Source organism: Daktulosphaira vitifoliae, unplaced genomic scaffold (genome assembly GCF_025091365.1).
Source record: "Daktulosphaira vitifoliae isolate Bord-2020 unplaced genomic scaffold, ASM2509136v1 Scaffold_1, whole genome shotgun sequence".
Classification (NCBI taxonomy): Eukaryota; Metazoa; Arthropoda; class Insecta; order Hemiptera; family Phylloxeridae; genus Daktulosphaira; species Daktulosphaira vitifoliae.
Window position 1 is genome coordinate 78,729,249 of NW_026099572.1, and position 24,250 is coordinate 78,753,498.

At 24.7% G+C, this 24,250-nt stretch overlaps 2 protein-coding genes across 2 annotated transcripts in view; one reads left to right on the forward strand and one right to left on the reverse strand.

Moving 5' to 3' along the window:
* LOC126896701 (TWiK family of potassium channels protein 7-like) overlaps positions 1–24,250 on the forward strand; it is a 57,875-nt gene that overhangs the window by 24,400 nt on the left and 9,225 nt on the right. Inside the window, exon 3 of the mRNA XM_050669676.1 lies at positions 22,809–22,990. Within this exon, the coding sequence (XP_050525633.1) occupies positions 22,854–22,990 (137 nt within the window). The 5' untranslated portion in view covers positions 22,809–22,853. The remainder of the gene's footprint in view (positions 1–22,808; positions 22,991–24,250) is intronic.
* LOC126896668 (uncharacterized) overlaps positions 1–24,250 on the reverse strand; it is a 61,273-nt gene that overhangs the window by 11,477 nt on the left and 25,546 nt on the right. Inside the window, exons 2-17 of the mRNA XM_050669621.1 lie at positions 15,320–15,398; positions 15,177–15,257; positions 14,912–15,057; positions 14,387–14,585; positions 14,217–14,295; positions 14,020–14,161; positions 12,262–12,520; positions 11,632–11,834; positions 11,174–11,302; positions 10,595–10,693; positions 10,377–10,492; positions 7,688–7,888; positions 2,980–3,061; positions 1,629–1,747; positions 741–1,296; positions 146–472 (exon numbers count right to left, since the gene is read on the reverse strand). Of these exons, the coding sequence (XP_050525578.1) occupies positions 146–472; positions 741–1,296; positions 1,629–1,747; positions 2,980–3,061; positions 7,688–7,888; positions 10,377–10,492; positions 10,595–10,693; positions 11,174–11,302; positions 11,632–11,834; positions 12,262–12,520; positions 14,020–14,161; positions 14,217–14,295; positions 14,387–14,528 (2,454 nt within the window). The 5' untranslated portion in view covers positions 14,529–14,585; positions 14,912–15,057; positions 15,177–15,257; positions 15,320–15,398. The remainder of the gene's footprint in view (positions 1–145; positions 473–740; positions 1,297–1,628; positions 1,748–2,979; positions 3,062–7,687; positions 7,889–10,376; positions 10,493–10,594; positions 10,694–11,173; positions 11,303–11,631; positions 11,835–12,261; positions 12,521–14,019; positions 14,162–14,216; positions 14,296–14,386; positions 14,586–14,911; positions 15,058–15,176; positions 15,258–15,319; positions 15,399–24,250) is intronic.

A 24,250-nucleotide genomic window follows, 5' to 3' on the forward strand; every position in this document is an offset into this window, starting at 1 on the left:
GGAAATTAGACATTAAAGAGATATAAAAATCAGCTAAATAATTTACATTGAATGTAATGGATATTTATTATTCGTGATTTTTTGTACATTGACTTTTAACGTTTGTTTCAAAAATTATAACATTTTATTATTTAATTTTACTTACATTTGTTTTGGGAGTTATGATAAGTTCAAACTCGATGCATGTATGACTTTGTATAACTCCATTAGTAGGTTCAGGAGTGCAAAGTACAAGATTAGCATGGGGCCCCAAAGGAGTACCCCAACAGTACATTTGACCACTATGTGAATAATTAAATAATGAGATTCCTTTGAGATGATAGCCAATACCTTTGTATAGTGGTTGGTCAATTGACACGATTTGCTTATTTAAGCGCACATTTGGTGCAATAACTAACGCTATAGTTTGGTTGTAGACAGTTTTACATCCTCCCAGCGTCCATTCAGTTAATTCACATGAAATCCCACTTGCCTAAAATGTTGATGGTTTTAATAATACTATTGAAAATACGATCAAAGTAGTGGCACAAACTACATTCTATTCTTTGAGTTGAATAATTTAGTTAATTCAAAACTTCTTAATGGTTAAAATATTATTGTTTTAGCATATATCAAAGTTCTCTTTTTCAAGGTAATATTTTTATAAAATAATTGAAACTAAATTATATTAGATTTCAGAGGTTCAAGTTAATAAAAAAAAATTATAAACTAATATCAAATAAATATTTATGATTACATACGTCTGTATTAACGGAAGTTTCATAGTTCTCTTTCATTACGATAATTGATTCAAGGTTCGAAACTTTTGGGTTCAACTCAAAAAAATAACTCTTATGCGAGACTAAATGTAATTCTCTGTCATTATTTTCAAAATAATAAACGTTTAAATTTATTGAACGATCATCGTGCATCCAGGATTTTAAATTTATATTGTGAGTCACCAATGTCCCAATGCTTTGATTTTCCAATAATAGTAGAGAAGTAGGTTCTATGATTACTCCCGGTGGTTCAATGTAACCTCGAACATATACTTCTATATTATCTACGCTGTCACGGTTAGTCATATTGAATTTAAGCACATTTCGTACGTGTCCTGTTCTCTTGGGATCAATTCGTATATCAAATTTAGCTTGTTGGTAAACGACTAAAAATTCAGGAACTACTTCAAAATTTATTGTCGAATCACAGTAGCTATTGCCTTGATTATTTTTTTCCTCATAGCGTAACCATGAAACATTGACTGGTGATGTTCCTTTGTTTTTAAAAATGATGGTTTCTTTCACGCATATACCCTCACTGTGTAAAATACAAATGTTCAAAAGGTTTTTATAGGCTTAAATCTATAATATGGAAAGAAAATAATACTAATTTTAAGTAAAAAATTATTTGACTATTTGTAATTTTATTAATAAATAATATATACTGTCGAATTGATATATTGGTATTAAAACCACTACATTTGTTTATTTATTATTTATTAAAAAATGTAAATTAATCATTTTATTTAATTTCGTAAATTTTGTTTGACAACATTTATTGAAAAAGGATTCATTATTTTAAGAGAAAAGTTTTAAGTGTTTATTTAAATATAATCATTAAATTTGAGGTCTAATAAAATATTGACTTACCCAAGTTTGTATTTATACGAATTTAAGTCGACAACTCTTGGGTATACCTCCATGCAAATAGGCTCCTTGCCTTTATATGCACATAGTACTTCAAGGTCAGCAACATTAACGTTCTCATACTAAAATCAATTACTCATAATTTAGGATATCATAAATTTTGGGAATAATTATTAGATAATATGCTAAAATATTTTAATAGCTATCATTTTTTATAAAATATCTCTCTTAAAAACTTTTACTTGTAGAAAAGAGAATAGCCAAATCTATACAGCCCAACGTAACGGAATCAAATTTTAGTACTTATGTACTGAGGCACAAATAGTGCCAAACTTAATTATTTAAGCTACATAATGGTACTTTTATGTCTTTCTAAACACAACTGAATAAAATAGAACAACTCAAATTTAATAGACTGAATAAGATTTTGATTTACAATGTGTCTCCATAAGGCGTGGTTTGGCGTTATTACTAACTTATGATCCGACAACACTCACGAACAAAGCTTATGCACTTGAATGGAATTCTACCATTTATGCCATTAATTTTAAAAGTCCCGAACATTACTGAATAATTTAATAGAAAATAATATGAGAGACAAAACATATTTTAAATATTACAAATTTTATAAATTTTGTATAATTTATTATTGTTATTCGGCGTTTTTTTATTATTATTGGAGTTATCCTCCATTCATTGTGAAATCGTATAAAATTAAGTACATTTTTTTAAATATTTAGTTTGTTACGTAAATGTGTACCGAAAATTTAAAATAAAATATTTTCTTAGTTCATAAAATAATCTATTATATTATACGGAGGTGTCAAAATCGTAATTTTACAGAATAATGAAATAGCTAATAGACTTGGAGAGACCCGACTAATTTTATCCATCACATTGGCTTTTCAAACAAATTACGATGAATTACGAAGTACAGTCCACATAATTTCAATTACGTTTGGTTCTTGTGGCTTTCTCTGTTATCCATAGTGGTTAGTTAAATTTAATTAGTTTAACTTTATTTACGCAGTTTGAATTTCATCTAATAATATTATTTGCACTGGTAAAACTAATAATGCAAATGCTACTAAAATACTATACATTATAAAATTAAATTATTTTCTCTATTATTTTAATATGTGTTATAATATATATATATATATAGATCAATAGATTTAGACATTATAAAAGATTCCTTAGGGTGAGTATACTTTTTTAAATTTATTATAAGAATCATAAATTATATTTATCCTTATTTTCTAATAAACCAGGATAAATAGTCTATATGAAATTGTAAACAAAATTAAAAAACAGCTATAAGAAAACATGAACTCTATGGACATTACTTATTTACCTTAATAAAACTTTCTCGATCTTCATTTCGCATATTGTCTTGATAAATTAGGCTGACTTGAGGAATATGCTCAATGATTAAGCTAATAAAGAACAAAATTATTATTTTGGTTCGATTATAATTCTTCAAACATTTTTCCTGGTAGTAATTATTAAGATAAAGTTAAAGTTATCCACAAAATAATTTTCCAAAATCAGTTATTAGCGTTTTTCAACAAAAAATTATCTTTTAAATGTCTAGAAGTAATTTGTTTAGATAAATAAAAATTCTGATGCAGACATTTATAGTAATAGTGGAGATTTATTTTCATTTTAAAATACATTTTTAAAAACAATTTTAAGTCAAATAACACAAATTATAAGACAGATATTGAAACCTAAATCAATTAATTAATTTACATAATAAAATAAAATGTTACCACATCTAAGCTGATGTAAATATTTATAAATTAGTTTACATATAAAATCTAAAATTTAATTAACGCAATGTAATACAAGTGTTTATTATCTCTAAGTTATTTTTTTTGTACATAAAAGTTCAACAACTTGCAAATATAAAATTAAATTATATAACATAAATTATTCATAAAAATGAACTTTATAAACTTGAATATAAAATTTAATATGGGGCAGTAAAAAAAAAGTTTAGTTATTATTCTATTTATTACACTACATATTACGTGGGATAAATAAATCTTTTGTTTTTCTATATGTTTGAAAAATATAAAACTATATATATTTTATTTTTATTATTAAAATTTATGAAATTTTTTATTATATTAAAAATACATATTACTTATCGTGCATAATAATATAATTATTATATTATTTAAAGAAAAAATTAACCAAGTTAATAATATTAAAAGTATATTATTTGTTTGATATAATAACATAGAGTATTTGTTTATTTAACCATTATATTATATTTTCTTATGAGTCGATCTGACCAAGTGAGTAGAAACGTATGTTACAATGCATGGAGTCTCAGGTTCGATCCCCAGGGTTCCAACGAGATATTTATTGTGATTTTTTCATTGATGGTGTATGGTCTCTGGTGCAATTCGTTCATAATACACGTCCCACGTCTCATTGGTTTAGCCAAAAACAATTTATGACTCCCTAACACGTGAAGTAGGGTCACCACCCACTGTAGCATATTATGTTTGAGAAATTAAAGAATGTAAAACGGAAAAAAAATTGTAATTTGTTGGAAATGATTATTTTTATTAATATATTATTTTTTTTACTATTTATACATTTTAATAACACTATTTTTTTATATCAAAGAGCTCGACGTGATTAAATGTTTAGTTTTATTGAATAAATTGACTACTAAAAATGATAGCACAATGATGTCATGATACATTGTGGACTTGGAATAATTGGGATATGCTTTGATACAAATCTGTAAATAGTGTTTAATTTTAAAAAGGTGATGTATTATTCAAAATGAACCCTTATTTTCTTATTTATAACCTTATTACAAGTTTTATGATGTATGAGTGTAAAATATGAATAAATTTCTTATAAACTTTAAATATAGTATGAAATGTATATTTAATAATTTAAAATTGTAATTTTTACGGAGAAATTATATTAATAATGTAGTTGTATATATCGTTATTTCTATGGAAAATATCTATAAAAATTGAAGCGCTTGATGAAAACTCTTCTACAAATAATTTAGTTTAAATTGGTCTACAAGGAATTTTCATCAGTGACACAAATGTATTTTTGATAAACCAATTTTTTCGCAAATTTCAAATCTGCAATTTGATTTTTCGTATCACCTCTAATTTTGAGATTATTACTTATAAGTAAAAAACGAATATTAACATATAAGAAAAAAATTTAGGATAAAATGAAATTTATCAACATATCAGTGATCAAAATCATAAATGAAACTAGACTCGGAATATTTCTGATTATTAGTTTATTATACGAGGCGTGTTCAGAAAATAACACAAATTTGGATAATCTGATTATCAAATTTTTTATCATGTTGGTACACATGTCTCTGAAGTATGATACAATTTTCAGCTAGATTCATTTTTTACTTTGTCAGTGGCAGCTGCTAAGATTAGACGTGTTTATATGATCTCGTCGATTTTCGTTAATTAAAAAAAATTTTGCGTAAAAATGAAATAAAGTGTATGATATGATAACAAAAGCCTATGGTAAGTCTGCCATGAGTAAAACAAAGGTTTACGTATGGTATAAGCGTTTCCAAGATGGGCTTGAAGACGTTGAAGATGACGAACCCCTCAGATGCCTCAAGACATCAACAACTGATGAAAACGTGGATAAAGTGAAAGAAATGATTATGAACGATCGCCGAATTACAGTAAGAGAATTCACTGATGATTTTGGAATACCAATTGGCTCATGTCATAAAATTTTTTCAAATATTTTGCGTATAAAACGCGTAGCAGCAAAATTTGTTTCAAAATTGTTAAATTTTGATCAGAAAATGCGGCTAATGGAAGTTGCTCAGGAGTCACTTAATGATGTCAATGACGATTCAGAATTACTGAAACGTGTTAAAATAGGTGACAAAACATGGATTTATGGATACGAAGTTGAAACTAAGGCTCAATCGTCCCAGTGGAAGCATTCTGAATCGCAAAGACCGAAAAAGGCTCGACAAGTGTGATCGAACGTGGAGGTTATGTTCACCGTGTTCTTTGACTTTAATGGCATAGTGCATTATGAATTCTTGTCACGAGGTCAAACGGTCAATAAGGAGTACTACTTATAAGTTCAACGCCGTTTGCGTAAAGCAATCCAAAAAAATACCCGGCTTTGTGACAAAATAATTCATGGCTTTTGCACCACGATAATGCACCTGGTCACACTTCATCGCTTGTTTGTGAATTTTTGGCCAAAAAAAACACTGTAACGATGCCACAAACTTCATTTTCTACAGATATGGCTGCATATGACTTTTTCTATTTCAAAAAATAAAGAAAACCTTAAAGGACTGTGGTTTTATAAGCTGAGATGACATTATAAGCACATCGCTGATTGAGCTGAAGGCTATCCCAAAAATTGAGTTTGGGAAGTGTTTCCAGGATTGAGAAAAGCGTCGGCACAAGTTCAAAATATCTAATGGGGACTTTTTTTAAAGCGATAATATTAATGTAAACGAATAAACAAATATTTTTTTCAAAAAACGAAAATTCCCCTTATTTTCTGAACACACTTCGTAGAGTATAATTAGGGTATAAAACTATATCCTAGTTATTTATAGTTCTTTTATAGTTCTAAAATATTTCAATTAAAGAATCTATAAACCACTAAGAGATTCATATAAATTATTATTATGATTTCTATTGAAATTTTTTAATTCGATATTTATACAAAAAAATTATGACAATGTAAGTAAAAATAACAACTTGAAGGACCGTTTCATATAAAATACAAATCTTCGGGACAGTTTAATTTTTTTAACATTTAGTACTTAAAATAAGATTGATTATAATATATATTTAAAACTTGGGTATTTCCAGAACGTTTTCAAAGTTTAAGTTGAAAAAATTTAATTTTTGTGTAAAAATTGCAATTATTAGTTTTCTTATAGGTTAAGTTTTCAAAAAATGTACACTAAATGAAATAGATATATCTAAGATAATATATAATAAAATTATTTTTTTTCATTAATTTTTAAAAATGTTATGACAGCAGAAAAAAAAATAAAAATGTATTGATTAAAAAAATAAAAATTTTTTAGAATTTCCCCCATTTATTGAGAACAAAAGAATTATTTAAAATTTTCGAAGGCAATGGCTTCAACTGAATAAGATACGATTTGTAATTTTTTGATCTCCTATTGAAAAAAATCGGTCTAATGAGAGCTGAGAAAAAATGGTGACAGACATAAAAAAAAAATACACATCACAGTAAAATTAATATTTTCTTAGTTCGCATTCAATCTAAAATATATTAACTATATATCTTTAACAACTCAATAGCTATCAATCATAAATTTTTTATTATTTAAAAATGATTTATAGGAGTTTCTCAGAAGTTTGAATATAACTAAAACATTTACATTACCTTTATTTATGACATATATTAAATATAATATGTACCTAAAGGAAATTAGCATAAAAATATAATCTAAAATTCCTCATTAAAGTGATAGGGATAACAACTTGAAGGACCGTTTCATATACCATTTTATTTTATTTTTATATTTGTAAATTAACATTAGTGTCATTAGCTGTAATCTAATTTATTTGCTAAAAGTTTATTTTTATTGCAAATATAAACTCTCTGTAACAGAGCGTTTTATTTAAATTTCACCAACTAAATTAATATAGAGTGAATATTGAAGAACCAATGTATGATGTTTGGATATTTATGAAATATCATATTTTATATTCAATTGTCATTAGTTCATTTCATTTATTTCTATGGGAATTTAACATAATGTAGTATGAATAGTAAATCGTAACAGTTATATTTATAATATCTCATGACAAAATAATACGATATTATTAAAAAATAAGCTTTAAAAATGATTTGCAGGTTTCAAATTGAGCAAAATATATTTTAAACAATTTATGTATAAAGTATGTATAAACCGTAAATAATAAATTGTTTCGAATGAAAAACTTTATAAATAATAAATCCAATATAACTATTAGTTAATTATACTAAAAAAAATACGAGACTTATGACTTTTATGTCTAAAAATATATACATACGAAAGGATCACGTGATATTTGCCGACAAGTTGTTGATTAACAATCTCACTGGTGACAGAACATGTAATCGTGAACTTGATTTCAGAAAAACAGTCCAATGTACCAGTTGACGGATTGACATTGAATTCCACTTTGGCGTTTTTTGACCACGGTCTATCAACCACGTGATTGATGACCCATCGATAAGGATATTTGATTCCACTTAAAAAGTATGAAAAATCGTACATAAAGATTTATTATGTTTATACGGCGATTCGATGTAAACAATTGATATCTCAAATGTTTATAAAAGAAACTTTAAGATTAATATTTATAGATCACTATTACATATAACCATTATTTTTTAATTAAATTTCTATGAAAATTAGCAAAATATTAGTTATTTGTATCAAAGAAAATGATAATTTTTTATAAATTCATGAATAATTTAATAATACGAGATATTTTATGTTTTGGAAAACTGTCGGATAAGAATAGTGAATATTTTATTAAAAATTCTTGTTTTCACAACAAGATAATTTATCATTTCGAAAGAAATTTAGTTTTGTATGGTAATTATATTAAAATATTATCTGGTCTGAAATCTCACAAAATCATTGAATTGATTTCTTATTAACTTATAAAAATTATGAGATATCCTTATAATTTTTTAGTAACTACAATTAAATTAACATGCAAAATGAAATTATTTGAATACTACTTATAGTATTAATGTTGTTATGTTACGTATTAAATAAGGTATACATTCTTTAGTGAATAAACAATTAATGATTTGTTTTTTATATTATTGTAATATCGAAAGAAAAAATAATTAAACAGAACAAATTTTTACTGATTTGAACTTAGTAATGTAACTATGTCTTATTACAAAGATTATACTTTTGGGATATTTAGTGGTTTATCCTCTAAAACTAATAATATTTCTATGCTATAATATAATATACTATGACAAACTTATAAGTAAACTTGATACTCTTCAAAATGATTGAAACAAAATTTATAAATGCATATAATTCTTTACCCTATTAATAACATTTGTATCCCCGAAACAGATTTTTTAAGTCAGCCTTACTATATGAAAATGAAAACATTAAAAATTCTTTGAATATTTAGCATTTCACTTTACATTTAATGTAATATGATGAGTATGTATATGTTGTACGTAGTCAGCGAAAAAAAGAAATAAGCTCTATAAATTTATTTGAAATATTTTGTTTCTCTCAGTATTAAAGAATTTAATTTTTGCTATAGGTAATTAGTTAATATATAAAACATGACTATATCTCTATTAATTTTCATAATAATTAATAATTACTTAACTATTTATTAAATAAAGAACAGTTAAACAATTTTTTTTTATTAATATATACACAATCTATACACAAACGGCACAATAAGAGTATTAGCTAAGATAAACAAGAATGAAATATTGAATGAAGAAGCCACCCACCCAATTTTAAAATCTAAAATATAATAATAATTGATTTATGGAAACAATATTTTTTATAAAGCATCCTCTTATTGCTTTTACTTGAAATATTTACCAAGAAAAAAAATTTGCTATTCGTAAATAAAATATAAGTATTATATTTTAATATTTTTAAAAGTAAAAATGTATTAACTTTAATTGTTAATACATTTTTGTCAAGTATTTAAAGAGAATTTTATTATTATTTTAATACCTTTATTACTTCTAAATTTTTTCTTGTCATTTAAAAAGTTACTTATGATTTTAATTTATCATTAAAGTTTAAGTAAATCAAAATATTATTTGAATATTCTGTAGCGACCAAAACATACGCAACGAATATTCTCGAATGTTCTCGTTATCAAAAACCTTCGAGAAACTTCGATAACGCCATAAGATAACCTACGCGGGTATAGAATATTCTAGAATTAGCGAGAGCCTTATCGGAGCTATATATATATCGGAAGAATCAGTCAGTTAGTTAGTTCAGTTCAGACTGTCTAGTCCGCGATACGCTACACGACCGCTACACTCCGCCGCTGTTGTCATCGTGTATTACGTTTACTTCGATTATTTTATTTTTCCTTACTGTATATACATATATTTTCTTTTAGTGTTTATACGTCTATTTTCGTGTTATAATTTTGTTTAATAAAAGTCTACCGCCATTTAAATAATTGTGTGTTGTAAGATATAACCCACAATTCTATTTGTATTATTAAAGCTTTAATAGGTCATTTTACTTAAAAAAATGTATGGGTGAAAAATTTGTTGGGAGATTTTAATAACTTAGTTTATCAAACTTTTGTTACAGTAAACGTTTGTATTAACAAAATTTGTGTATCTTGATTTTAAGATTTTAAATTTAAAAAAATTAAATTAAATTTTTTAAATAGAAAAATTTGATTCGTTTTTCCATGGTTAATTCAAATTTAGTATTTATAATTTAAAGGAGCTAGATTAAATTCATCCTATATCGCGATTTCAATCCCTTCCGAATATACTATACAATCTAATAATATCCTTAATCGTATGTCACCCGTTTTACCCTTGTCCGGAATGGAACTTTATCACGTTTACCCCATCTGTTTTCTTAGAGTGCACATGTACACAAACCCTGCAGGGAACGTGAGATGACTATAACTACTGTTGTCGTCGTCGTTGTAATATTATCATTTTAGCACTATCCAACTCTTTAATATATCGTCCTTTCGTACATACCTCGTATTTCTAATGTACAAACATCGTGTGGTTTCACCAATTTCGCCAATGTCCAGAATATATCGCCCAATCCCTTTCACCATATTATTCACAGTTATATTCTCGAGTCCTAGTCCCTGTAAAAGTTTAAGACATCTAATGAAAGTTTCTGAGACCGCTAAGTTCTCCTAAGAATTTTAGATTGGTTTTAGATAAAACAATAGGGCGCAATGGTTTACCGTTAGCAGGATACAATTTTTATCAAATAGTTGACCATCACCAAAAACATTAATTTCTTGTGCGCATGAGTTGTCAGCCACGATTATAAATTTCACACACTATAATTAAATTATTCAAATTATAATTACCTTAATACAGTATACAGATATTAAAAAAAATTTATGTGCATAATTGATAGGGAGGTATAAAAAGGTAGTAGTCAATGTTTTCCATTTTGATTTTATAATTTGATCCGACAGCTCAATATCAATAGTATCAAATAATAATAACAATTTTTTAATAAAAAAAAATTTAATTTTTCTAGAATTAAAGCGTCTATTTTTTTTTTATTGTTGAAAGAATATGAATTTATAATTTTATTATAAAAAAAAAACATTAAATGTTAAGGTCAAATTTTACAATATATATTTTATTTATAATAATTCAGTTTTAAACTAAACAATTTACAGTAGTATTTTACCAATAATTATAATTACTAATAGGAAAATAAAATAAAACGGACAAAATTATTTTTTTAATATAGTTTCACTTAACAATAATAAATCGCTTTAGAGAACACATTTATATAATAAACTTACATGAAATGATGGTGAACTGGGCTGAAATGTAACTTTTAATAATTTAGTCTCTTTTTGTTTAATACTAAATACAGATGGTTCAATTGAAAAATTTTTTAATTTCATACAATTATCTTTAGGTTTTGGCACCTAAAAATTAAAATAGAAATAACGTAGATAATATAGAGTAGACCTTATTCGTATATCTATTATAGGGTAAAACTCTTAAGGGTAAGCAGTAAGCAGACATATATGAATACATTGTATAATGCTATACTAATGTTTTACTGTTTTTAAAGATAATATTATTGTTACTAGACTTAAACCCAACTTGTCAATATTTCAAGTTTCACACTTTAATCATAAATATTTGGTATATTAAGTCAATTATTTTTTTTTTATTTAATTAAATTTTTCCATATTCAAATATTTTACTTATCATAGCTGCTATATATTTTTTTGATAATAATTTAACTTACTTCTAATGCATTTGAGTACCAAAATTCTTCAGAAATACAAACAAAACTGGATGTACGTCCAAGATTACAAACAGATATTTCTATTGTTTTTGAGGCACCCACTAGACATGAATTACACTCAAATACACAAATATTAGTCAAATTTTTAACGATAGATGAACTTTTTTTTCTTAAAATTATGGAGTCAAAACTATTTATGACATCTAAAAAACAATTAAAGATGATTATATAGGTGTTCAGTAAGTAAGAAAACGGTTTTCTATTGTTGTCATTGTTTGTAACAATTGACCTGTTTCCTTGCTTACTGAACACTCTGTATATTTCATTTTGAAATACAAAATTGAATAAAACATATATTGATATTTTAACTAATTCTAATCTGTTTTAAACATGATGCATATAGAATAAGATACACGCTTAATTTTATCTATACTATAAAATATTATTCAACTGTATTTCGTGTATGAAAAATATGTGTGTTAATTATTATGATAGAACAGTTTTGTATGGTGCTAATAATAATAGATAAAGTGTATATGGCGCATTAATGGCAATTGTTCCATTGCATAAAAAAATGTCTACGAATTATTTAATTTTTTTTAATAAAAAAATGAAAGTCATGTTACTTACACCTAAGAATAGGCATTTGATTTTCAGCTCCTATTAATAAATGGGTTAGATAATTTCCATCTTCTACGATTGTTAATAATTGAAATACATCTTCCATAGAACTACAGTGAAATATAACTGTCAATTTAGTATGCATGCCAGGTGCAAGTTGTCCTTTAGGTGAATAATCAAAATTAAACACATCATTTGAATTATTATCACTGGATATAATTTTAAACGAAACGATTCGATGTCCAGTGTTACGAATTGTAATCGATCTCTTAAATAAATCAACAAAAATGTTTTTTTCAATACAAAAAAATTGATCTACTACTCAAATCAATTTCTCATAAAAATTAGGAGATCAAATAAATGAAAACCAGTACAGTGGAGATATGGTAAAGTTGGGGCGTAATATATCATCTAAACGATGATACTGACTGTGATTAACTCAAAAATTATAAAAAACACTTCGATGCTAATCTATTAAATTTCATAATTTGTATATTTGTAATATAAAAATGTCTATAATTTAAAATTAAATATTGTTGATTAAATTATTTGCTTAACTAAAAATAACATTATTTTTTTGCTTTGACAATCAAATTCACATATTAGAACACAATCGTCAGGACAAATTTAAATTTTAAAAGCTCATTAAATTATTTGTAATATTACACATGCATGGTAAATTTCTGTAATTTTATAATCTATATTTTCTTTCTAAATATCAATTGCTATCCTATAGTAACATGAAGTACATAAATCCCATTTCTTACTGTTATTTTTTTTTTCATCCTTTTGACAATATATATACCTTTATTTTTTTAATTGCAATTTTTTTTCTTACGGAAGAACAACCGTCGGACAAAATTTTTTTTTTCGTATATTGTAGTGCACTTCAAAAACTTTAATTTGGTATGGGTTAGAAGTTATCAAACCTTCCAGAACATTAAAAAATTTTTACATGTTTGGGTAGTCTTTTTTAAAGTCAATTAAAAAAAAAAAAAATATAGCAGTTTTAGAAGAAGAAAATATTTTCAAGAAATTCTATTTCAGATTATTGATTTTATTGGCTATAAAAACAAAATCCAAGAACATTCAATTCCTATCTACAATTTTTTTTTTTTGAGTCGAATAAGTAAATTGCTAGCAATCTTCTTTTGATTTTATACTTAAAAACTAACCATAGTGATATATTTAACAATGATTTTTCATGAAAAAGTTTAAGAACAGAGTTCTATACTTAAATATAACTTATGTGACATATTTTGTCATTAATTATATCGATAAGTAGGAATAAAATATACAAAAATAAAAATTAATGATATTAATTAATAATATTCATATATTTTTTTTAATTTTTATATTATATTCTTAATTTTAGTAATATTTTATCGGTCGGGGATTAAGTATTAAATATGTTTTAGAGTTTAAAATGTATAATGGTTCTATTTAAAAGATATCCAGAATCAAAAAACATTATAGAGGAAAATTTCAAGTTTATTAAATGATACAATAATTGTATCGTTAAAAACAAGAATAATAATTATAATTATAATATAATAATAATTATGATTTTTTATTTTTGTTTTTAACATTAAGTGCTATCTAAATTGATACTTCTATGAACCTGTCTTAAAACTACCATTATTTTAATACTTTTAAATAAAATAGTGAATGTTCGGTAACATAATATCAAAAATTAATAGTTGTGACAATTCTAAAAGTAATAAAAAATTAGCGTAATTAACCAATAAAAGTAAAATTCTTACTAACTTTGTATATTCTACCAGGCACGAAGTTATTAAAACGAATAATGCTGAAATCTGTGTGAAGAGAAGGCTTAATGTTTTCTACAGTTTGTAAGAGTGCCTTTGAGGCAACGACAGGTAAACAGGACTTACAAGGAGATTTAAATCTAAATCAAAAAACGTTAATCACCCCGACGATTTAAAATCCATTTAAAAACTTACTTTGGCTTTTTCTTATTCAAACGGAGTCTCAAACGTTTCATTTCCTCGTGTATACCGTAAACCTTTTTATTTTCAATATCTACAATATTATACAATTCAATAATGTAGCACTTTGATAAAATAATATAACAATTATTTTTACAGTGGGTAACTGTTATTAACTTTCTTACTTCGTTTCGATTCAGCTATATTACTAAAATTATTATTATTTAATGCCTCCAGGCGTAGCAAAGTATATTTATCCACATAGTTGGAGTTTAAACTATGGAATTTGTCGATTGAATTTTTTTTAAGCTTTTTTTCTACTTTCATAACATTCTCTTCAGCACATCGTATATCGCTAATACGTTTCAAATGATTATAGTACTCCTTAAAGCAATATGATATATTAATCCTTTTATAATTTAGTTTTTTAAAATAATTAATATTTTTTATTTACATAAATTGAATACTTTTGTGTTGATATAATAAATTATATATTATATAAAATTGAAAAATATTTGATAACAGTTTTTGTACATTAAAATTATTGACTGAACAATAATAATACATATAGAAGTGATAAATGTCTTATAATAAAGACAAAAGATAATATTATGGAAAAATATTTTTTAAATATAAATTTTTCATTTTAACCATAATAATAAACGTGCAAAATATTTATCTTATCAATTAATTGAAATAACAATGTTTACTTGGCCATCGAAAAGTTTTCTTTGATTTCCAGTAAATGTTTTCTGGAGGTATTCAAAAAAAACATTGTTTATTAAATCAATTGCATCATGTACTATTGGTTTCTCAATGATTTCAGGAATTCCAATTTTAAGAATTTTATTATCATCTTTACATACATAATATTTTTGGGTAAATATATAATAATAACAATTTAGAATTTTAAGGAATTATAAAATAATTGTATAAATAATGAAAATCTAGTTCTAAATTCATAAATTTACTTACTTAGTTCTCTATCAAAGAGTTTAATTTCATTTTTACCATTTGTTTGATTGTTTAAGTCGTTAATTAAATCTTTTGCTAAAGCTAAACGAGATAAAAATTTAGTGGAAATAACTATCTTTATTTAAATGTTTAGAAATTTGTACCTTCTACATTTTTTGTGTGTTTTTTTAATGCGAGTAAGTGAGCTTTACCATTATCACAACTTTTTATAGTATTACGAGCCTAAAGGCAAAAAATTAAAAATCGTTTTATGAAAAATTGACATTAATAACTTATTAAGTGACTTCTGAAATATTAAAAATTGTTTTCTTTTTATGAGCTGATGATAGTTTATATTTTGTTTTTGTACTATCAGTTTTCTTTACACTGTTTTTAATTTTTTTATTAGCTCTGTCTTTTAAATCACTAGAATCACTAACAAAGTTATCGATATCTGAAAATTATTTCAAAATAAAATGTATGAATACAATAATTAACTAATTATATACCATTTGATATTAAAACAACGTTTGATTTTATTGCCATAGTAGGTTTTATTCTGAAATAATTTTTTTTTGAAATTATAGCTTCTTATGAAAAAAAAAAGATAATATTAAATATAATAAGTGTGCCATAAAATTCCTACACGCACTCCTCAATATAAATTTTAATATATTGAATTTAAAATACAATAATATAATTAATATTAATTTGAATCTACAATATTATCAACTAGCGTGTATATAAAATTATTGTTATTTGTTATTTTAAAAATGAAAAAATCTTGAAAAATTTGTTAGCACAATATTTATACAGTATTAAAACAAATAAATATATAGCGAATAGTAACTATAACAATAAATTTAAATTCTTATTATTTTAAATTAGCTATTGACAGTACACATTTCTATTCTACTCTATTTTAAAAGTTTCTCAATTGTACTATTCATGACTATAAATAACTATTTACTGAAACTGTAAGCTGTGGCTTACAATTGATAATAAAAATAAAACAATATATTGAAGTTTTTCTTTTCGACCTTTTTAACTTTTGAATTTATCTGTCAAAGTATGAAATGAATTTTTCTTGTTTATGGAATAAAGTATTATAGCTCTCTTATCCAAGATAAGGGAATTTTATGAAGTATTATAAATTAAATTTATATTGTTAGTTTCTAAAAATCATAATTATGATACATAACAAATTAGTTAATATTTTAAATTATCTTCAGTATTTGAATTATTGATGTAATTGAATGTTTTGTTTTTTTTTTTTTGTCATTGTTATTTGAGCTATTTTATAATCTTTTAAAAATACTTAGTATTGATTTAATGCCAATTGAGACTTGATACATAATACAATATTATTGATGTATTGATATTACAATATAAGTAAAATACAATTGAATAAAAAAGAATATATAAGTTATAGATTATAAATTTCACATCAAAATGCGTTTCAAAAATTCGTTATAATGTACGTGCACAGCAGCAAACATTCGGTGGCGTAGGTTAAACATGGTTTTCACATTTAACTGGTGTCCTTAATAAGTTAGTACTTTTTGTTTTCATTTAAAAGCTTCGTTGAAAAAAAAACAGCAGGGAGATATATTTTAAACAGCTTAAGAAAGAATTTTGTTTAGTAATTGAAAAATATTTTCATATATTGATGTTCACATGCTAGCTACAATAATCATTATTTTAAATAACAAGACCATTCTTAATATTTTTGATTCAGCTCACTCGCCCAACTGTTTTATACCACATAATCGAGTTTATATTAATTCAATAATTTTATATTAGTGTGAAAGCAAAGTAAATGGTGGATGTTACCCAAACGATGTATTAAATAAAATGATTATAACTCAATAGGCACTTATCCTAAGTTGTTATGATTTTATTAAAATTTTTTTTTAAAAGAGCTAAAAAGTGGATATTTTGAAAAAAAAAATATTTTTTTCTAATTAAAGATAATTAATAGTAAAATAAAACTTATTGAGGTACCCCATTGTCGACAACGATACATACTTTGGATATTAGGTGAAAATGTGACGTAGTGACGGTTGAGGGTAACGTGACATTGTAATAACTTCTTTGATTATTACAGTGAATTTAATTGACAAATAATTCCATAAAAGAAACAAAAGTTTTGAGTTCATTCAGTTTTCAGTGACAGATTAATTTTTTTTTAAATGTACATACTAGGGGTCTAGTAAAGGCTTATTTATTATAAGAGTACGTGTACTTTTTCACAATTAAAAAGAAATTTTCACAATAAATGTTGTGACGTTATTTTAATATTATTTCATATCAATTATCTATTAAAATAAATCAAGTAAATAAAAATGTAGAAGTACTAAAATGATGTTGGATTGGGTTACTATGTTAATTAAAATATTATACCTTTTGAAGTATTAGTACAAAGATATTATCAGATTGATGTAAACGATAAAAATATATAGCGAGCTATAATAATTAATAAAAATTTATTGTGATTAATTTAAATGTTGCCAATGCTACTGTTATCTCATTATTAATTATTTATTAAATTATTATATAACATTTTATACAGTTATCTTATAATTTCTATTAGGTCTTATCAGTGCATTAAATTATATATATTCATAGTTCATATAAATCAATATTTACACAAAACATTTATTTCTTGTGGTGTAAAAATGACTAGGGATAATACACCCATTTTCTTAGAATTTATATTATACAAAATAATCTAAAAATTCTTATATTTCATAATTTATAATATGACATTTTTATTACACACAAGTAGTATAATTTTAACATTGAGTATCAAATATTCGTACACAAATAAAATATTTGTAATACTTTTTATAAAAAAATTCGCTTATATTAATGCTTTAAATACTTCAATATTTTATTATTAAATATTTTCAATTTATGTAAAAAAATAATGTACAAAAATAGAGAAAATACTCTACAATTATATGTAGTTAAATAATTTTTTAACTATCCCTCCATAAAACCTAAACTTTAATTTTCTTTAGTAGGAATCTCTATTGACTTCGATGAGTTACTACTCAAAATCTATCATTACTTTTTCTCAGCTCTCACCAAACCGATTACTTTCAACGATATGTCAAAAGATCACAAATAGTATCTAATCGAAAACATTACTCTCAAAAATTGAAAAATTTTCCCTCGTTCGCCGCAAATTAGGCAAATTTTTTAAAGAACTTGATTTAAAATTCTAATTCATCAATAAATTGATTTTCATAATATCAGAGGCAACAATAACCAGTATAAATAGTCCATAAATTATTATCAATATTTATTATTGCTAACTTAAGGAACAGATATAATAAAAAAATTGGCTTCAAAAACTTGTTTATGATACATTAGAAAGAAATAACGACTACTTTGTTCTTAACAGCAAATTATCAATAGAAAATTCGCTAAACTTTAACGTGTGATGACAAAATAATGCATTATCAAATCTTATTATATAATGAAACATAAGCCAATGCTGGAAAATTTACTTTTTTATTTTAATGAAAGTGCACGGTGACATTATTCTAGGATAATTACAAGTGAGATGAGAAAATTTTTTTTTACATATTGGCCTCTTCACTAAAAAAAAATTCCTGATATTCTTGACATATTTATAATCAAAATACCTAATTCGTTAAACACTAGTATATATAATCTAAATGATAATTCATCTGATCATCCAATCCACACGTCCTACCCTCATTGCGAGTAGAGTTAATTAGTTTAAGATTAATCTTGCTATAAGCAAAGAAATAACTTCTACAATTTTCTTAAAAATATTTAGATGAAGTTAATAAGGCAATCGACTCATTTACTTCTCTTATTTAACAATTTTCTATTAATGCAATAGCGTCTGCTTTGACGTCTACTAAAAAAAAAAATTATCAGCACACTTAAAACAATTACTCGAAGAAAAACGTTCGGTTAGATTTCATAGACAATACTTTGGAAACCCTAATATAAACATAATTTTCATAAAAATAAACTAAGCAAAGCTCTCTAAAGCTACAAAAATGAGAGTTATAATTTGTGTTTATCAAAATGATCAACCCAAGATTCATCCATGTGGAAAGCCATAAAAAAATTAATTCACCAAAAATACTCTCTCCTCCTTCGAAAAAAACAGACATCATGTGGGGTATTACTGATGTTGATAGAGCAAATATTTTTGCGGAACACCTCTTAAATGTTTTTGAATCACATGTCGTAACTTCTAGCAGCACTCAATAACAAATTATTGCCAAATTTCTAAATTCTCCATTACCAATTACACTACCCGTCAAGCCCATTAGTCCTAGTGAAATTCAGTATATAATACAAAATCTTCCAATCAATAAAACTGCTGAGTATGACATCACAACTAATTTTAGAGTCAATGAACATCTTCCTGACAAAGGACTTGTTTTTTTATGTTTAATTTCTAATGCTTAACTTAGACTATCTACTTTTAACTTTTTTTCCACTCTAAACTAAAATACCACGTCAACCCACTTGTAAAGCAACTTTCCTCACTAACCTTGCCTGAAAATCCTCTTAGAAGACTAAAACGTAACGTGTCCAAGAGACCTTCTGAAAACTTAATAATAATAAAAAAAAATATATGTATAATAAAAAATAATAATAATCCAATAAAATAAGATGTCAAGTGGCGGTACACTGGGTGTTTTACTTCAATACTATCACTTACGACATTGTAAATAAATTTGTCATTATAATTGCTTATTTTACAACAGATGAATAGATTGAAATTTTTTTATAAATAATAAAAAAAAACTTATTATTAAATATAGACGTAAAATTGTAAATTTTTTAGTGGTCATAAGAAAAATATATTATTGTTAAAAAAAAGATTATAAGTAGTTATTATATTTTATTGTGGAGAAGCAGTATATAGATTAATTTCTATAATACAAATTTTTTTTTTTTAATTTTTCCATAATTTAGAAAAATTATTTTTCATCAATTTGTCATTTTTTTGGACATTTAAAATCTTTAATTTCTTATATCAATGTTAAATAATGTTTTAATAGTGTATAAATTCTTTGGTAAAATAAATAATATTATAAATTTAAATAACTTACAACAATCAAATAACAGTTAGCCTAAAAATCTCGATTTTATAAGAGAAAAAATGTTGTTCAATTATTATACTGCGTTTAATACTAATTTTAAATTGTTAATTTAAAAATAAAAATAAAAAAGATCAACTAATTAAAAATTTCCTTAAAAAAAAAAAATTATTATAGGTGTAACAGAGATGAGAATGCTTAGATGGATGAGTGGTGTGACTAGAGAAGACAGAATAAGGAACGAAAATGTAAGAGGGAGAATAGGTGTAACGTCAATAGTGAATAATAAGAGAGAAAATAGACTTGGATAACTTGGTCATGTTATAAGGAGATAGGAATCGGAAGCCGTAGGAACAGATATGGAAATGAATTTTAAAGGAAGAAGAAGTAGAGGAAAGGCAAAAAAGAGATGGTGAGATGTTATTGAATATGATATGAGAACGGCTGATGAGGGGGAGATCGTGTCAAGTGGATGTCTAGAATAAGTGTGGCCGACACCAAATAGTTGGGATAAAGGAGAGGAAAAAGAAAAAAGATATTAAATACATAAAACGTGAGATAATTTAATACAGTAGTTTTTCGACGGTCTGTAGTACAGTTTTAGTTGGCGATTATCAGTGTAAATTTTTTATTGTACATATCGTTTATTTTATAAATAATTCATTTTATTATTGTTTTAATAAACGGTTTTATTTTATTTTTCATTACGTTCATTTGTAACAATATTATTTCATGGATAAGACATAAATGTTCAATTTTATTATATACTTTCGTATATAATTTACCCATTATATTAACCAGTCGTTCTTCCACAGATCTGGTCTCTTTTCTAAACACCCTCTCAATTTAATTAATACCTTTTTATAATAATATTGGTTGACTGTCTGTCCACTAGGAACTCATTCAACCAAAATTGTATCCTTAATTTCAAAGGAAACAATGAGCATTACTTTGAATTTTAACTTACACATTCACGCTTTATTTTTTTGGGGGGCGGAGAATTTTATGTCTTCCAATGTATGGATTACCTTATTGTTTCACACGTAAGAACATTATTTAAAAAAGATTAATCGTCTTTTAAGATTTTTAAAGTGTTTGAACAAATCTCTTCACGATTGAACTTATGAATTACCGTCAAATTTTTAGGGACCATTTTGACACACACTTTTCATGTTTGAATTTTCAATTAAAATTCTACAAATACTTTCTCTTTTAATATTAACCATCTCTGTTATAGTCATTATACTTAATCGACGATTTTATTGAATAATTTTGTTGATTTTTCAACGTTTTGATTTGTTGAAGATAACCAATCATAATCATATTTCAATAATCTCTGTATAGACAACGTTAATAGTTTACGTTATATATAAAAAGTCTAGTTACTTATTTGTTTCACCTCATATATCATTCATCCTAAAATTAATTAGGTAGGATAACAATAATTTTTTTTACGATTTTTATATGAATTCTTTATGGAATTTCGATACTAATTCTGAATCTCACTTATGATTTTTTCAGTCATATCTAGTTTTTGAAATAATTACTAATTAGAAATGAAGCAATAAATATATAGTAAATTGTCGTCAAAAATAATTTTTTTTTTAATTTTCCAAAATTACTTCATGATATTTAATAAAAGCTGTTCAACACTTGTGATTATTTCACAGAGTTTAACCGATTTTTTTTGGATATTTAAAGTTGAGTTCAAGTGTCATTTTTTTTTAAAAAAAGCTAAAATATTGAATATATACTTTTTTAGTTTAATTTACAATTCTGAAACTTTAACTAACAAATAATTTTATAAAGATTTAAAAAATATTAACTTTATACATTTTTAATAAAATAAAACGAAAATATTATTGTTAGTACAAAAAATGAAGGAAAATCTTAAAATAATGATTTTTGAATTTATACTTTATGCACGTCAACTTATCGAGTAATTAAGTATCCGAATAACTTAAAATCTGCTATTAGACCTATTCCTAATAATCTAATGATATAAAAATAACTGAAAACTGAAAAAAAATACGTCTTTAATAAGTGGTTCAAGGAAGTGTTCGATTGTTAAAAATAATTGGATGAATAAAAGCCCTAACCTTACTTATCATATACACCTTATATGTCAGTCTTAATAGGTTCAGCAACTTAATGCACATTTTTATTGTAAGAAAAAAAAATTAAAATATAATGACATAAAGACATAAAAAATAATATTTACATATACAGTGTTCAGTAAGTAAGGAAATAGGTGAATTGTTATAAACAATGAGAACAATAGAAATCCGTTTCCTTACTTACTAAATACCCTATATAAAGATATATTATGCCTTATTATTATTAACCTTCATAAAAATTATGAAAATTAGAATTTCCTTTTCTTACAAATAATTGTCATTTATATTGAGGGTTCCTATGCACAACTTATTTTACTTGAAAAAAAGACTTTCTTTTATAACAGTTGAAAATTCTCGTTTTGATTAAGATCGAGCTTTTCTCTTTTATTGTAAGAAATATTTAAAGTTGTTAAGTTATTTGTACTTATTTTGTTATTCAGGTCACGAGATTATTGTTGGCGATGCCGTAGCGACGCAGTACCGGAATGACAAACAGCCCTGGGGCCTATCATGCCACCGAAAACAACCGTAACACTAGCCATACAACTGCAACTTCCACACCAATCTCTGCGACGAGCCGTCGGCAGGACACTTCCTCTCACTACATTATGCCTACAGATCCGTAAGCAAACTATAAACTTACTATAGAGAAATTAAAATATAGAATAATTTATTATCAAATATTAAATAAAATAACAAAATAATTTTTACTATTATGAAGAAATAGTAAAAATTATATTGCTTTAGTGTTACACAGATTTGATTTCTCAAAGGTTCGATTTTAAAAACAGTCAGTTAATAAATTCTGCTCTTTTGGTCCTAAAACAGTCAATTTCAAAAAAAAAAAAAAATTTTTCTTATAACAACATTGCTTTATTAATAAAAATCTCTGAAATTCTATAAAATGTATAACCATTTTAATGTTCTCGTCGTATTCCATTTATTCAAAGTAATAATAAAAGGAGATAAATTAAAGATTATGCATTATATTGTATTGTAAGAAAATAATTTTATATAATCAAATGCAAAAATAACTAACAACAATTTAACTTTGTTCAAATTAAAACAGGGTTTGCCAATTTCTTAAAATAAATATTATGAATTTACAAAATTAATTATTTAATTTGTAAATAATATAAATGTAAACGTTATTTGAATTATTTTTTTTCAAGACATACAGATTATTTGACATTGAATTATTGACTTATTATACGCCAAAGTCAAATTACTTATATTTTACATTGTTTAATTCGTTAAATTTGATGAGATCTGCCATTATTCAATTGTTGAAATTTGACTAAAAGACATATAATAATGAAACAAAGCAAATTGAGATGTTATCGGGTTTAAATACACATAGTTTAGTTTACAAACATTTCTTCCAAAAAATTAAGTGCAACATAAAGTTTTACTATGTACATATTAGCTTCGAATCTATTAGATGCAAATCTGAAAAGGTATTAATTTTACTAAGTTTTTTTTTTTAATTATTTAAACAATATAAATCTTTTATCAAAAAGTTATAACAAAATATTTGTTTATTTCTTTTTACCAGTATTATTAAAAGTCATAAAGTTATGAAAAAATATGTTTTGAAACCCATTAAACATTGTGTGTTATCAAGTATATTCCTTGTTTAATTCTTCTTTTTAGATATTAGCATCGATATAAAGCTGAGGAGATATTAATTTTACCATGATGAGTTTATTTATTTGTGTTTGTTACCACTTTTTCTCAGCTCTTACCGAACCGATTTCTTTCAACGATACGTCAAAAGATCACAAATCGTATCTAGTTGAAGACATTACCCTCAAAAGTTGAAAAAAATTCCCTTGTTCCCTGTAAATGGGGGAAACCTCCAAAAAAATTACAAATTTAAAAA